The 17,167-nt window shown below is 45.4% G+C and overlaps 1 protein-coding gene across 2 annotated transcripts in view; it reads left to right on the top strand.

Moving 5' to 3' along the window:
* igsf21a (immunoglobin superfamily, member 21a) overlaps positions 1 to 17,167 on the top strand; it is a 280,322-nt gene that overhangs the window by 260,151 nt on the left and 3,004 nt on the right. The window contains exons 7-9 of one of the 2 annotated variants that reach the window (XM_083771276.1): positions 178 to 263; positions 5,825 to 6,017; positions 11,531 to 11,569. In XM_083771276.1, coding sequence (XP_083627402.1) covers positions 178 to 263; positions 5,825 to 6,017; positions 11,531 to 11,569 — 318 coding nt within the window. Of the gene's footprint in view, positions 1 to 177; positions 279 to 5,824; positions 6,018 to 11,530; positions 11,570 to 17,167 lie in introns of both variants that reach the window. The other variant, XM_083771277.1, reaches the window with a different exon arrangement.

The following is a 17,167-nucleotide window of genomic DNA, read 5'->3' as shown; positions in this document are numbered from 1 at the left end:
AGCCCTTTAGATGAAAGAACCTGCACGAATCCCTCGCCCCACGCCCCATAACCTTAATTGACAGGAAATTGTATTTGTCTCTCTCCCTCCTCTAGTAACACATGTGTCCAGTAAGGGTTCGCTCATTCTGATGGTTTTGGTTTGTGCCCCCCAACCCCCCTTTCTTCCCTTTTTCAGCCGCTCCTAAGGGCCCTAAACTTTTGATGTCCCCCTCGAGGGCAAAGGTAGGGGACACGGTGCGCATCACTGTGCAAGGATTCCAGGTAGGATCGCCTGGGGTAAGTGCATGGGGTCATGTGAAACCGAAGAGCCAAGTTCAGTGTTGGATAGGAGGAGTTATTTTTTTATACCGACCATTCGTACAGAATATACAATTGCTATATTCTGCTCAATCTGTTATGCATTCATGCCATTGGATATCTAATTAAATTGCAAATTATGTTTAACTTTCGAAATAGGAATTTTGAGTGAGCTGGAATGTAATATATAACCTGCCATGCAGGTTGTAAAATACGGAACAAAAACAAAACAAAAACTATATTCAAAGGATGTGTGTTCCTAGTTTGTACTCTACATGGCCTCAGGGCCTTATAACCAAATCCATTCCTTTATGAATAATTGAATTCTCTGGTGTTTCCATAGTATTATTTCTACGTCTGTCACTACTCTAAGCCGACAGGCATCCAGTCTATGCCAGCTAGTATGACTGCCCTGAAATTGCCTTTGTGCTGCAAATCATCAAAAAATAAATAAATGTCCCTATAAATAAATGTCCCTATAGTGTGTTCTGTTTATACTATCATACCGGATGATACTGATCTCTGTGGCATAGTTGACACACTGACGTTGTTTATTGGAAAATGCCAATCCTGATTCTTAATGGTCCACGGCACAGATCATCTTTGTTAGTCTTCAGACACCGCTTCAGTAATCTCTAGCAGTGATGTGGTATGACAGGGGTTGATTCAGTTTAATTTACATCCAAAACAATGTGCCGTACCTCGTGCAGGCTGGACAGACAGACAGACAGACAGACAGACAGACAAGTTCCACCCTCTGACGTTTTTCTTATTCTTTAAAGAGTGTTAAGCATTCTTAGTATAAGGCCTGGGCCACTGATGTAGAGGTCCAGGCTCACCAGGCGCGTGTCGCGGGTTCGAATCCCGATCCCGACGGCCTTTTCTGCGTGTTACTCCCCATCTCTCAGTCTCTGCCCAAGTCCTCTCAGTGTACTCTACTATAAATAAAGGCATAAATGCCCCAAAACAAATACTAATAAAAAAGAATGGTTACTATAAACAGGCTAGGGAATCTCTCCTATCCTTCACTGGACAGAGGCTCTGGGTTTTCATAAGTAGATAAGTTGATGTGTTAATATGCATTATTATTGTACCTCTGTTTTCTCTCAGAAATGGTAGCATGCAGTTCATGTTGAACTTGATTCCAGTGTATTATGCCCCAGGTTAACCTTGTGGGAACGTAATTGCAAGGATATTGTGCTAAGTACACTGAAAACTCTGATTACACTGTGCTGTTACACCATAGTAAGAGATGTTTTCATTATTTGACAGTATAATTGTGCATTTTTAACAGTTTCTACTTAAAAACAGGTGAATGCACTGGAATTGGGTCATTGTAATGTAAAATTCTACTTAATGCATTATGCATGAGCATCCTGCAGTGTGTGTGTGTTGACTGAGCTGACTCACACGTGCATGCATGCACGCGTCGCACGCACACGCACACACACACACACACACACACACACAGAGAGAGAGAGAAACTCAAAATAAATAAAGTCTATAGAGCTTTTTAAATTGGGCTCTGGTTAGGCCATTGGGGATATGTGACAGGAAGAAAGGAAGTTGGGCCCTTCATTGTGGTTGTGCATGTGTTTGTATGTATTTACCCTAACCTGACCTTTTGCTATCAAACTATCCCAGAACACCCAACTAATTTCACTACCGTCATTATCATGTTATTATGGCACTTAAAAAAGATTACACAATCCACTATACCCGTATAGTCACAAGAATGACACTCTGGCAAAACTTAGTCAATTAGGCCTATTGCATATATTATTGTCTCCACCAGGCCGAAGGCATGGGGGGAGAGTATGTTTTGCACTCCGTCCGTCCGTCCGTCCGTCCGTCCGTGTGTGTGTGTGTGTGTGTGTGTGTGTGTGTGTGTGTCCGTCCGTGTGTCCGTGAGCAGCTAATCTCGGCCACCGTTAACCCGGTCGATGCCAAATTTTGCACACACACTCCCTGAATGCCAACCATGAACCTCTGCCCCAAACTTTCCAGAACGGCCTGTTATAGCGCCACCAGGAGGCCGCTTTGTGCAAAACAAGTTTTTGCACAGTACACCTACAGATTTTGTCCGGTCTTTCAGATTTCTCACACTCCATCCTGATTGGTTAAGATTTTCTTCCAAAGTTCACAGGAGTGCTCAGTTTCAAACAAAATGCTGCAAATCATGAACACATCGCGTGATTTCCGTGAAATTGTGCACCCACATTCCCACTAGGCCGAGGACGAAATGCCACATGAACAATTTCAACTCAGCCTCAAGGTGGCGCTATAACTGGCCGAAAAGTGTTTTTACCTCTAACTGCACGGATCTGTGGATAACTTTGTATGCCAACTCCCTAGAGGCCAAGGAAAAACCTTTGTCTGGAATTTTTCACATCTGCTCTTTATAGCGCCACCAGGAGGCCGACATATGTAAAACACATTTTCTATTATTACTCCTTCAGATTTTATCCAAATTTCACGCAAATCGGTACACATGATCTCCATAGTCATGTGATCAAGACAGGTTTGTTTGATTTCTCATATTCCATCCTGATTGGCCACGATTGGCTCCTACAGTTTTCAGGAGTAGCCCGCTTTGTACAAATCGCCACAACTCCTCAACGCAGCGTCCGATTGCGATGAAACTGCACGCATATTCCCACTAGGCTGAGGAAGAATCCTGGTGGAGACCTGTGCCCAGAAGGGCACTTTTTCTAGTTATTATTATTATTATTATTATTATTATTATTATTACTATTACCCTTATTATTATGCTACTACTACAACACTACTGCCCCAACTCGTGCAATTACCATAGCCTACATTATCTCTGGACTCATGTGATGAATATATATCATACCAATCATTTATATTTCACACTGATTAGCTTTAATTGGCTTGTGAGGGGGCTAGAATTGTACAAAAATACATTTCATTAATCCCAAATTTGAATTGCATGTTGAGGGGGCTCACAAAAGGTGCTTTCACTTCTACCCATAGGGGGTGCCACAAATGTGGAATGTTTAACTGCACCGTGTATGTCGCAGAAGTGATATTTGTCCCTCCGAGACAATGTTTTGCACCCTGTCCGCCTGTCCATCCGTCCGTACGTCCGTCTGTCATTCCGTCCATGCGATTCCCGTGACATTTTGCATACATTGCCACTAGGCAGAGGAAGAAATGCCACTTTAAAATGTTCACATCAGTCTCATGGTGGTGCCGATTTGTGTTTTAACTGCACTGTGTACACCTTTGCATGCCCACTCCCTAGAGGCAGAGGAAAAACCTTTGCCTGGGATTTTTCACATCTGCCTTTTATATCGCCACCTGGAGACCGACTTTAAATACATTCTTTGATATTACTCATTAAGAGTTTATCCAACTTTCACACAAATCAGTACACATGATCTCTATAGTCATGTGATCAAGATGGATCTGTTTGATTTTTCATATTCCATCCTGATTGGCTAAGATTGACATCTAAAGCTTGGAGGAGTGGAAAATGCTGCAAATCATGAATGCAGCGTCCGATTCAAATCGGTACACATTATCTCTATAATCAAATGATCAAGACGGATCCATCAGATTTTTCATATTACATTGAAATTGGCAAATTCCAAACATTGCTGTCCCACAATAAACCACATGACCTGGCGGAGACCTGTGCAAAGTTTCACTGCACTTTTTCTAGTTCCCCCTGCAGCTTCCTCGGGTCCTGAAAGGCTACAACCCACGACTTACCTAGCGTGGTGGAGATATGCGCTCAGCGGAGCACCCCTTTCTAGTTTCAATCTGTTGCATCACATGACATGTTCCTCCAGAATAGATCACCTTGCTCTGTCTGAGCAGAATGTGGCCTTTGATTGCAAGTTGTATCATGTCAGTTGGCCCCCTACCTGCAAGAGACAGACTAACTAACACATAGTTGTATCATGTCAGTTGGCCCCCTACCTGCAAGAGACAGACTAACTAACACATAGTTGTATCATGTCAGTTGGCCCCCTACCTGCAAGAGACAGACTAACTAACACATGGGATTAAAATAGTTCCCTAAAGGGATTCACATACATCAAGAAGAACTGCTTGTTATCAGTGGTGGACAAAGTACTCAACCCGTACTTGAGGAATACATACAGGGCACTAGGGAAATAATTATGGGCACCATTTTTTGGGAAGATGCTAAACTGCCTAAACCTATAACCTTAACCTCACAGAACTAACCTAAAAAAACGTATAGAATTTGTGGGGAAATGTTTTGGATGGGGGCAACAATCTTCTGAATGTAATATGCATGCCATCAGAAGTATTCCCATTTTGATGCCCACCATTTCCTAGTACCCACTCTCCAGGGACACTCTGTCCGCCCGCCCAAAAGCCTGCTGGCCCGCCCGCCAGTCCATCCTCCCTTAAGCAAATTTTAATATAGGATTACAATTTACAATTTAGGCATTTAGCAGACACACAAAATATGGTAATACATCAAATACATAAAAATAGTCATCATGAATCATATGTAAGCTTAAGAACCTAACAGTGGTATACACTATAACTATATAGAGTGCTACCGTATGTCTACATAAAGTTGAGCCTATGCATATACCTGTAGGTGGCCGAGGCAGCCAAAGTAAGGATATTTGAAATGGGGCTTAAGTGGTTAATTCATGATGCACTTTTCACGTACACATAGTCTAGTCTAAAGTAGGCTACAATATTTGTCTTTGTAATGGAGTTTGTAGTGGAGTGAAAGTCATAAATATCCATTTCAATACAGCTATACACCAAGAAAAGTAAAGTACATGCACAAAATGTACCGTACCTACTATTAAGTAAATGTACTTTACTGTTAACCACCACACTTATCTTCAATTAAATGTGTCAAGTGCTCCCAATGTTCCAATGGAGTATGTTCCCATTGAATAGACGTTGAGTGCAATAACCCCTCATTCTCTCTTTACACTAAAAGATATCTTCAATAACACATATTCCAGCTTTTTTATTCTCAGAGTATCCAGTGGTGAAGCTGTGCCAGAATGTGGCATGTGTACAGTACATGGCGGAGTGTGTGGGCGTCTGGGCGATACTTATTCCTTAGATAACAACATTCAGCCTTTTATTAAGTTATCTTATGGAAGGGATATGTCTGCTCGCTGATATAAATGGAATACTTCTTCAAGAAGTTGGGTTTATTTTGAAATGCATGTCGATATGGGGACTCTCTGGAGGGCTCGAGAATGTGCTGAACAAAAAAAATTACTGAACAAAAAAAGAAAGCGAAAAGCTGATTATTAATGCATGCTGTTAACTCGCCGTTGCACTGGGGAGAGAAGAATCGAAGCTTGTATTATTCATGTTTCTTTTTCTCTTAATCTCTTGTTGGCGACAAGACGTTTCTCTGCCACTGCTGCCCTCTCACCCCCACTCCTCCTCTCCCCCCATCTCTCTCTCTCTCTCCCTCTCTCTCTCTGTATCTCTCAACCTCCTTGCGTTCCTCTTGGTCTCCGTCCCACCTGTGTATTGGGCGTTGATAGAACGAGGTGTTCCCAGAGCCACTGTTCACCTGGACGCGGGTCGGGGGTCGTCTGCTGGACGGCAGCAACGAGAAAGAGGGGAGGGAGCTCATTCTGGAGAGAGTGCCGGCGGAGCTCAACGGCTCCATGTATCGCTGCACGGCCCAGAATCCTCTGGGCTCCACGGACACGCACACTCGCCTCATAGTCTTTGGTATGTCACTGAACAGAATAACTTTCACGTTTATTTGTTTTGTTTGTTTGTTTGTTTGTTTGTTTGTTTATTTATTCGTCCATTCATCCATTTATCCATTCATTTATTTAGTGAATATCATTCAATCCATTTTCTGAAACCACCACACCGTACCACACAATCCTTCCATATTTGGCAAGATTGTCTTTTTATTTTCGTTGTCTTTTGTTTTACCGTACGTCCCACTTGTCTACGCACAAATTACCTACAACACTTACACAATTGCACAGTTGTCCATTTCTGAAAAAAAATAATCTTTGGAAATAATATATTATAATGGGCATAGGCCCAATTAAAAATACTTAAGAAATTCAACTGGCCACTTATGCGATATGAATTATTAATACAACTAAGCATGTGATTAATAAGAAATTGAATTACTAATTGGTGCAACAATTCACTTCTTTTGAGGCTGATGTTATGAGTGAATAATGTGTTCTGCAGTGAGAGATTCACCAGCCGTCCCATTGTCATGTTGTTGTGCTGCTGTAATTGTCTCATCAAAGACACAGGACAGAATGAAATAATCTCTTGTGTTAGCAGTGTTAAACCTAATTTATCATTTGTCATACGCCGAAAATACACGATCTATAAGGCTCATGCCACGCTACAATCTAGAATCTATCTATATCCACAGCCAATCTACAAGCGATGCGACACATTGTGAGCTTGCAGATCTGCAATTCTTGTCACGTGTCACTGTCATGATGTATTGTATAAAAGCAGTGGAAAATCACTTCTTTAGCCATGGATTTGGTATTTATCTTATATGTTCACACATATCAGACACCTGTCTTGTGTCTGTCTGATGTCTTGTCCGTGTTTAACACTTCTGATGCCTAGGACGTCCATAGGGTTTCATTAGCGGTTTCGAGTGAAAATCAACCGATAATCACCAGTAGGTTACTTATCAAGACGATCTTATCGGCCTACTGCACGTGCTGGGAGCCTACTGAGAACGACAACCCATCTCATACCCAATAACCTAAACATAACCGCAAGCACGGAGCAGTGCAGTCACTTCTGTGTTTCCTAATCGCAGCCTGTAGGCTCCCAGACTACGTGCAGTAAGATCGTCTTGATAAGTAACCTACTGGTGATTATCGGTTGATCACATTCGAAGCGGGTGGTTTCATCCCCCTTTAGCCTTGGATCAATCATAGATGTATTTTATCAAGTTTTTAGCTTACGTATCATCTACTGTATGATGGTCTTGGTCTGCAACCCCAAATTGTCACTGGACATCCGCACGGAAATCCTGTACTTCTCCGTACATGTACAACATTATATAAAGTGCTGACTGCATGGATGTTAACCTGACATACGGAAACCCTGCTGCATGTGTATTAGCCCATATTTTTCAATAGATATGTGCTTTAATCCCGTCTTTGTCGGATTCTGTCTGAGGTTAATTCCCTGCATTCCTCAATGGGTGGTAGTATTGAAAAATACGGACTAATACAATGCACAAAGGTTCCGAATGCAGAGTTAACATCGGGGCAACGGGGCAAGCGCTTTATATTTTGCATTAGTGCATGATGAGAAATACTGACTTGGTGAAAGTCGAGGTCACTCTGGGGTGTGCAGCTCAAGGCTATCATACTGTAGATATGCAAATGTCAAAATCAATAACATACATCTACGATAGTATTGATCCAAGAGATGTTCTTTCTTATTATTATGCAGAATAACACAACAATATCCAATTTATGAACTATAAGATACGTTTTGGCAGGCCACGTCTAGTTCTTTGAGCTGACATAATTTGCCATTACAATTACAGTTTGGACATTTACTGTTACAGCTCCTCTTATCCAGAAGATACTGTACAAGGTCGAGATCAGAGTAAATGGCAATGAACCCCTGTCAACTAACTGATAAATTACACGAGTAGAGTGCAAAGAGAATAATGTAGTGCTTCAAAGAAAGGATACCAGTTAAACATCAAAACTAGAATCTATGTAAAGTAAATATTCCTCTCGTTATAACATTATGGCATTGAAACACACGCACACGGTAGCACACGCACACGCATGCATTTGTCCATTATTTAAAGATGGAGTGCCATGATTCTTGTATTTTTTCCAGTTTTTCATGTGTTTATGAGATGACAGTACTTCATTAGACCCCTTAGTGTAGTTGTTATGTGCTATGATGTCTTCCCTTCCCTGTATTTAGGGTTTCTTCCTGGAGGCTGAAACCTTGACAGTCAAACGTGCCAATGAAAAAAACTGTGATATAGTCACATCACAATATCATCCCCTCCCCTAACCCCTCCCCTTTATCATACAACAACAACAACAACTGTCGGTGCGGCTTCAGTTCAGGTGGATCACCACCTATCACCACCCACCAGGCAAACCAGGCATACTTAATGAAGCTGGGGGGTAAGATCTTAATTTTCGGGCCTGTTAAGAACTCTAGTTTCCGCCGGCTGCCAGGCGCGGCTGCACTAATAACTTTGGGGCAGGCCCTTCTAGAGTTTAAATGGACAGGTATTAGTGAAAAGGGAGACATCAAAGATGAAGGATGGATGGGGAAGGATTAACATATGGAATGTCAGAACATTTCAGCTCCATATGGAGATCTAAGGGTTTGAGGTTTGAGGTCAGATGTAGAGTTGCTGGCCAATATTGATGACATCAGGGATCTCCATATATGGGTTTAATATTGATCTCCATCCCTGATGATGTCACGTGATGTCACATGCTCCATCCCTGATGATGTCACGTGCTCTCTCACCCCAACCAACCAACCAACACACAGACTCATGGGAAAATGGGGAAATGCACGATCGGTCGCAATCAATACATGCACAAATTGATTGGGTGGGGCATAATATGAGCACACCTTGGAGAAAACTGCCACGACAGGACGGTGTTGTGAGTCATTTTGCTAGGAGGAGTGCTAAATGTTCTGTTTAACACTTCCAGTGCACCCTCAGGTATCATCGGCTGTGTGCCTAGCATGGCCCATCTGTCTGTCTTTCTCCGCTCACGCTTAAGGGAAGTGAATGGTGATTACATTGACCGCCACCCCACCCCCCCAGCGGCCTTGAGATGATACACCTCTATCTCTCCCAGGGAGGAGAAGAGGAAGATGGAGAGAGAGAGTGAGAGACAGAGTGCAGGGAGGAGGGGGCGCTCACTTGACAGATGGTTTGGTATACTTCATACATCATCGGAAATAATAGAGTATAATGACGGCTTGCTATTGAGGCTCTCTAGATGCTCGGAGAATAGTGTTCATGTCTTGATGATGTTCATCTTTAGCCACCTTCAGTGATAATACCTTCATGATTACCGCAAAGTGAGACGGCTGTAGGGAGGCAGGCAGTGACACACACTCACTCACCTCCATGCGTTTAGCACACGCATACGCACATGGACCTGTGTGCGGACGCATGCAAATCAGTGTCTCATAGAGATAAATGTGTATGCGCATAAATATGGTTAATTCATACAGCCATGAACATCACAAACACACACACACACACACACACACACACACACACACACACACACACAGGTATTCCGCTCAATCAGAGCAGCGTTAGACTAACAAAGGCTTCGTACATTCATTCATTTGTAACACTGAGAATGTACAAATGGAGGACTCCCCTGTGTGCTACTCTTTTGCACCAACCTGCTCACATCTTTGTAAAGGCGCTACATGCAGTCTCTAAAGCAGTCAGACCAAATATAAGCCGAGTGAGTAGGGTGCTGCTAATACCCTCCAAGACTTCGTGCTCTCCACCAAGACCTAGAAAACATATTGTCAGAGTCCACAGTAGACATCGGCTGCACTACTTATTAGAGAATGTAGTTCCGTTTCTCTTTTCTCCCCCCCCCCACACTGCCTCCCTCTCGCTACGGCTGTTGCCAGGTCCCTCCACTGCTGTTGAAAGAGTGTTCTGGCAGCTCTGGCAGAGAGCACCGTGGTCCCTGTTCCATTAATAGTAGCAGCCCTGCTCAGCGGGGACGTGTCATTTAGCACCGGCTTTAGAGACTTAGGAGTTCAGCTTCATTAGAACGCCACGACCTATGTCAGACATCACTATTTTCTCATTTTCTCCCTTTTCCATCTGTCCCTCTCTTACTAGCTGGCTCACTCTGTTTCATTTTTTTTATCCCCTTTCATCTTTCACCGTCTCTGCTTTGTTCCTCCTCTACGCTCACCCATTAGCTTTTAATTCACTCACTCACTCACTCACTCACTCACTCACCTCATCTTTTTTGTTGTTGTCATGTGACCTTGTCCTTGACCTTGTCCTTGTAGTTGACCTTTTCAACTAAAAACAACAGCGGGCAGTCCGCTGATCATTCCCACCAGGTTTCATGATGATCTAACCATATTCTCTTAATTTGGACCATGACCTTGACCGGGGCGGCAGTGGCTCAGGTGTAGAGTGGCTGGTAGAGCGGCCGGAACCGTGATGTACCCAGCTCGATCCCAGGCTCCCCCAGAGTTAGTGTCGAAGTGTCCTTGAGCAATACGCTGAACCCCTAATTGCTCCCGATTGGTTGGTGCCTTACACATGGTTTCCTCCACCATCGGTGTATGAATGGGTGAATGTAATGCACCATCTATGTAAAGCGCTTTGGATAAAAGCGCTCTGCAAAATCCGGCCCACCTCTACCGAAGGTCGCAGATAACTGTGAAATCTTGCACATAACCCACAATTTCCGTCACTCATGTCATGAAGTCGCAATTTCCGTCACACACCCCAGGTAAGCCCCCAGGTCATCGTGACATCACGTGATATCAGCCACCAATGATATCCGATTTGTAAAGCCAGATATCACTGAGGACTTGTAATAGCCTGGCTAATAAGCCAGACCGAATCAGCTGTTGGCAAAAAAGATTGCCTGCCGGCGGATTTGAGTCTGGGTTATTAGCCAGGCTAGACTTGTAAGGCCTTTATATCCTCGTCTCGTCCGGGAAGGCAATGGAGTCTCTCGTGAGGAGCATAGCAACTGCTGCTAGGTGAAATAATGAAGGCTTTCAAAAAGTAATCTCTACCAGACATGTCTTCATAAACAAAGTCAAGCTGGAGACATACAACAATACCAATGAAATGGAGACCATGATTGTGACCTTTGACCTTTTTAACTAACTGGACAGACAGACAGACAGACAGACAGCTGGAATGGGTGAAAACAAGATTGCTGGCCAATATCTACAGTATATTCAGAGGCTAATACACTAGGGATGTGGTCCTCAATGGTGGCTACCGCAAGCAAGCTGGCTTTTTAATGAAGACAGACAGACGGACGGACAGACAGACGGACGGACGGACGGACAGACGGACAGACGGACAGAAACTCCTATCTAGTGCATCCTTTTCTTGATCCGGTAACTACATAACACGTTTGAAATTCAGCTTCTTTGTGATTAACCTTTTATTTTTTCTTCTCCTTTTGTCTTGGTAATGCCATCTGACAGTTTCTCTCTGTTCTCTTCGTTTCTGACAGAAAATCCAAGCATGATGAAGAACACACAGACCAAGAGCAGTAAGTATCGCAGCCTTCACGGTAACAGCTGCTGGGATTCCTGTTTTGGAATCGTAATGATCATTCTGTTGTTTACCAGGGAGGAATCACGTGAGCTGTGATGTTGATTGCAAATCGTCTGTGTTCTGTGTGTCATTTGTTCTTATGCAATGCACATCAACGCTGACCATCACCGCCTGATTAAGGACGTCAGTCGTTTGGTCCTGAATAGAAGCAGTGTTCCTGGGGGATGTGGGGATGAAACACCAGTGATGACGTACTGAGGGGGGATGCGGGGGTGGGGGTGGGATATGTGCGTCAAACCTCCCTCGGTAACAAATCGGCGCTCCTGTCAGTCGTGGTGCAGTGTGAGATTAGGCGTATTTCATACGCGCTGCTGTGGTGGCTTATTTGTGGTTGCTCAGATTATCGTATGTAAAACTGAGGGATTGTCAGCTGAAGCCGCAGAGGGATGTGACAGCCACCTGTCCTCACAGAAGTCTCAGTCTCTCTCTCTCTCTCTCTCTCTCTCTCTGGATCTTACTCCATTTCTTGTTTGTCCCTGTGGTCTGTTCTCTCTCTTGTCTCTCTTTCTGTATTGCACTATACAGTATATCGTCGCTGTAGTATACCTTTGTCCAAAACCACTACTTTTAAGGAAAAGGAAAACATTACCTGCATTCCAGTGGATCCAGTGTACTGTAGATACTGTAGAGTAGATAGATAGTGTACTGTTAATACTTTTCCCAGATTATACGTACATATTCATAATACCCACAGATAAACGTAACCACTTTCAAGCTGGCATCCCTATTTTGGGCATGTTTTCTATGTCATCTTTTTGTCTTTCTTTTTTTTTGAGGCCCCTCCTATGCCCAGCTTTGTCTGTTGAGTTGATTGGCTGAGCAATGTATACTGTACGTATTGAGGACAGAAAATTGAGGACGCCACAAGTGATTAGCCGGACTGAACTTGAGGATAAAAAGTGATTAGCCGGAATGTGATGATGTATGATGCAGTATGTTGATAAGTTTACTTACTTTTACTTTTTCGGAAATGTTCACAAATAGTAATGCAATGCATTGTGAGCTTGTAGGCTATTTTAGCTACTTTGCTAGATAAATTACGAAGATACAAGATTTATGATCTACACTCTACAGGGATGATATGCACTTGTCCATCTCGCCATTGTTTTGCTGTCCCCATTTCACCAACCCTGTCTCTCTCTCTTGCATTATATCTTTGTCTTCTGGTCAATCTTGTCCATCTCTGTCCTCTGTCTTCAAGTCCCTCCCTCTGTCTCTCTGTCGCTGTCCTTTTGTCTCTCTGGCTGTGTCTATTCTGCACGCTCTCTGTGTGTGCCATTTCTCTGTCTGTCTGTCTGTCTGTCTGTCTGTCTGTCTGTCTGTCTGTCTGTCTGTCTGTCTGTCTGTCTGTCTGTCTGTCTGTCTGTCTGTCTGTCTGTCTGTCTGTCTGTCTGTCTGTCTGTCTGTCTGTCTGTCTGTCTGTCTGTCTGTCTGTCTGTCTGTCTGTCTGTCTGTCTGTCTGTCTGTCTGTCTGTCTGTCTGTCTGTCTGTCTGTCTGTCTGTCTGTCTGTCTGTCTGTCTGTCTGTCTGTCTGTCTGTCTGTCTGTCTGTCTGTCTGTCTGTCTGTCTGTCTGTCTGTCTGTCTGTCTGTCTGTCTGTCTGTCTGTCTGTCTGTCTGTCTGTCTGTCTGTCTGTCTGTCTGTCTGTCTGTCTGTCTGTCTGTCTGTCTGTCTGTCTGTCTGTCTGTCTGTCTGTCTGTCTGTCTGTCTGTCTGTCTGTCTGTCTGTCTGTCTGTCTGTCTGTCTGTCTGTCTGTCTGTCTGTCTGTCTGTCTGTCTGTCTGTCTGTCTGTCTGTCTGTCTGTCTGTCTGTCTGTCTGTCTGTCTGTCTGTCTGTCTGTCTGTCTGTCTGTCTGTCTGTCTGTCTGTCTGTCTGTCTGTCTGTCTGTCTGTCTGTCTGTCTGTCTGTCTGTCTGTCTGTCTGTCTGTCTGTCTGTCTGTCTGTCTGTCTGTCTGTCTGTCTGTCTGTCTGTCTGTCTGTCTGTCTGTCTGTCTGTCTGTCTGTCTGTCTGTCTGTCTGTCTGTCTGTCTGTCTGTCTGTCTGTCTGTCTGTCTGTCTGTCTGTCTGTCTGTCTGTCTGTCTGTCTGTCTGTCTGTCTGTCTGTCTGTCTGTCTGTCTGTCTGTCTGTCTGTCTGTCTGTCTGTCTGTCTGTCTGTCTGTCTGTCTGTCTGTCTGTCTGTCTGTCTGTCTGTCTGTCTGTCTGTCTGTCTGTCTGTCTGTCTGTCTGTCTGTCTGTCTGTCTGTCTGTCTGTCTGTCTGTCTGTCTGTCTGTCTGTCTGTCTGTCTGTCTGTCTGTCTGTCTGTCTGTCTGTCTGTCTGTCTGTCTGTCTGTCTGTCTGTCTGTCTGTCTGTCTGTCTGTCTGTCTGTCTGTCTGTCTGTCTGTCTGTCTGTCTGTCTGTCTGTCTGTCTGTCTGTCTGTCTGTCTGTCTGTCTGTCTGTCTGTCTGTCTGTCTGTCTGTCTGTCTGTCTGTCTGTCTGTCTGTCTGTCTGTCTGTCTGTCTGTCTGTCTGTCTGTCTGTCTGTCTGTCTGTCTGTCTGTCTGTCTGTCTGTCTGTCTGTCTGTCTGTCTGTCTGTCTGTCTGTCTGTCTGTCTGTCTGTCTGTCTGTCTGTCTGTCTGTCTGTCTGTCTGTCTGTCTGTCTGTCTGTCTGTCTGTCTGTCTGTCTGTCTGTCTGTCTGTCTGTCTGTCTGTCTGTCTGTCTGTCTGTCTGTCTGTCTGTCTGTCTGTCTGTCTGTCTGTCTGTCTGTCTGTCTGTCTGTCTGTCTGTCTGTCTGTCTGTCTGTCTGTCTGTCTGTCTGTCTGTCTGTCTGTCTGTCTGTCTGTCTGTCTGTCTGTCTGTCTGTCTGTCTGTCTGTCTGTCTGTCTGTCTGTCTGTCTGTCTGTCTGTCTGTCTGTCTGTCTGTCTGTCTGTCTGTCTGTCTGTCTGTCTGTCTGTCTGTCTGTCTGTCTGTCTGTCTGTCTGTCTGTCTGTCTGTCTGTCTGTCTGTCTGTCTGTCTGTCTGTCTGTCTGTCTGTCTGTCTGTCTGTCTGTCTGTCTGTCTGTCTGTCTGTCTGTCTGTCTGTCTGTCTGTCTGTCTGTCTGTCTGTCTTCTCAACCCTGGCACTCTTTTCTTCTCCCCTCTCTCTCTAACACTCCTCTCGTTAACTCTGGCTCTCTCTGTCTCCATCCCTCCCCTTCTCGTCTATTTTTCTTTCTTTCCGTTTTTTTTCTTCTTTCCTTCTTTTCTTACCATTCTCTGTAGCCCTATCTCAGGGATGCAATTTGAATATGCAAATGCTACCGGGAAAGAGCAGGAGCAGGTGTGCCACAGCAAGGACAGAATCAGGTCAGCGTGGAGGCGCGGATCGCAAAGCGAGGCGCGGACATGCCTTGCATGCAAGTCAAATCAGTGTAGAACATCAGGCCCCGAGAGGTCGCCCCACACGTGCCTGATCGCTTAATGGCTGAACAGCCCGGTCCTCCCATGGCGTGTGTGGGGGAGACCACCCCTGTCAGTCAGTCAGTTCCGCAGCTAACCGGTAAAGTACGCATTCTGGAACCAAATGGAACCTCATGAAGGGGCCATTTGTTTATTTTTCTACTGCTGATTTTAAGCGTATCAGCACGTCATCATTGTCAAAATTTCAACGACTCGTCCATTGCTATTCCGGCTGCAATGGCTTTGTTGCGGCCTTCATTGTGACATTTCTTGGCTGGTTGTGCCTCAGCCAATCACAGTCTCAGCTGGCCATCCCATCCTCTGGGGTTATGGGCTCTGCTGCCTTGTGTCGGCACTGGGCATGGTGCACCGCGAGGCAGAGAGACAGAGGCACTGGGCATGGTGCACCGCGAGGCAGAGAGACAGAGGCACTGGGCATGGTGCACCGCGAGGCAGAGAGACAGAGGCACTGGGCATGGTGCACCGCGAGGCAGAGAGACAGAGGCACTGGGCATGGTGCACCGTGAGGCAGAGAGACAGAGGCACTGGGCATGGTGCACCGCGAGGCAGAGAGACAGAGGCACTGGGCATGGTGCACCGTGAGGCAGAGAGACAGAGGCACTGGGCATGGTGCACCGTGAGGCAGAGAGACAGAGGCACTGGGCATGGTGCACCGTGAGGCAGAGAGACAGAGGCACTGGGCATGGTGCACCGTGAGGCAGAGAGACAGAGGCACTGGGCATGGTGCACCGTGAGGCAGAGACAGAGGCACTGGGCATGGTGCACCGTGAGGCAGAGAGACAGAGGCACTGGGCATGGTGCACCGCGAGGCAGAGAGACAGAGGCACTGGGCATGGTGCACCGCGAGGCAGAGAGACAGAGGCACTGGGCATGGTGCACCGTGAGGCAGAGAGACAGAGGCACTGGGCATGGTGCACCGTGAGGCAGAGAGACAGAGGCACTGGGCATGGTGCACCGCGAGGCAGAGAGACAGAGGCACTGGGCATGGTGCACCGCGAGGCAGAGAGACAGAGGCACTGGGCATGGTGCACCGTGAGGCAGAGAGACAGAGGCACTGGGCATGGTGCACCGTGAGGCAGAGAGACAGAGGCACTGGGCATGGTGCACCGCGAGGCAGAGAGACAGAGACACTGGGCATGGTGCACCGTGAGGCAGAGAGACAGAGACACTGGGCATGGTGCACCGTGAGGCAGAGAGACAGAGGCAGTGAAAAACACTGGGCATGGTGCACCACGAGGCAGAGAGACAGAGGCACTGGGCATGGTGCACCACGAGGCAGAGAGACTGCTTGTATGATCAAATTATTCTTAGAAATTCTGACAGAGGCAATTAATTTAATATTCGGCAATCGATCTATGAATTGAGTAATCAACATCAGTTTTTATGTATTTTCAAAATACAAAATCTGCATTTGTATCTCAAATACATTTCTCAGACCAGTATTTTGTATATTATGATATTGTTTTTCTTACCCAGTAGGCTATTTGAAATTTGTATCAAGATACCTTTTCTGTGTACTGTCATATGTAAGCCTATGAGTGTTCAGGACGGGATCCCCTTTTGGTGCTTTTGGTCTTAACCACTTGAACCGTCTGTACTTAAGTTGACCAGAGACCCCAAGGTCACACTAGATCCCTTCCTTTTGGTCACACTGTACTAAATATCTTTGCCGAAAAGGCCTAATCTACAGCTGAATGTTCGCCTATGATGACATGCCCAGAATAGTGACGCTATAGGGTCCATGTGGTTAAATCCATGCACCTGGTGGAGCTTGTAGAGCTTCCTCATAAACTAGGCTACTGCTAGAAAGTTCACGCCCTTGAGCAAGGCACGGAGCCATTAAGTGCTCAGTCGCAGCAGCTGTTTGGGGACCAGTAGTGAATGCTGGGGTTATGCCGTGTTGGTTTACTGTGTGTTTGTGTGTGCACTATATGCACCCCACCACCACCCCCACCCCCTTTCCTTCCCCTTGCAACTAGTCCCCACAGGCTATGACATTTAACAGGATGAACGTCCACTTGCCTTTTTTTTTTTTTTTTTTTAAGCATTAATCCGTAAGATGTATAAGCTAAGAGCTGAGACGGAACAGCCAC

Source organism: Protomyctophum parallelum (assembly GCF_964188405.1).
Source record: "Protomyctophum parallelum genome assembly, chromosome: 8".
Lineage (NCBI taxonomy): Eukaryota > Metazoa > Chordata > Actinopteri > Myctophiformes > Myctophidae > Protomyctophum > Protomyctophum parallelum.
Note: the sequence above shows the minus strand (reverse complement) of the source record. Positions and strands in the feature narration are given on the sequence as shown.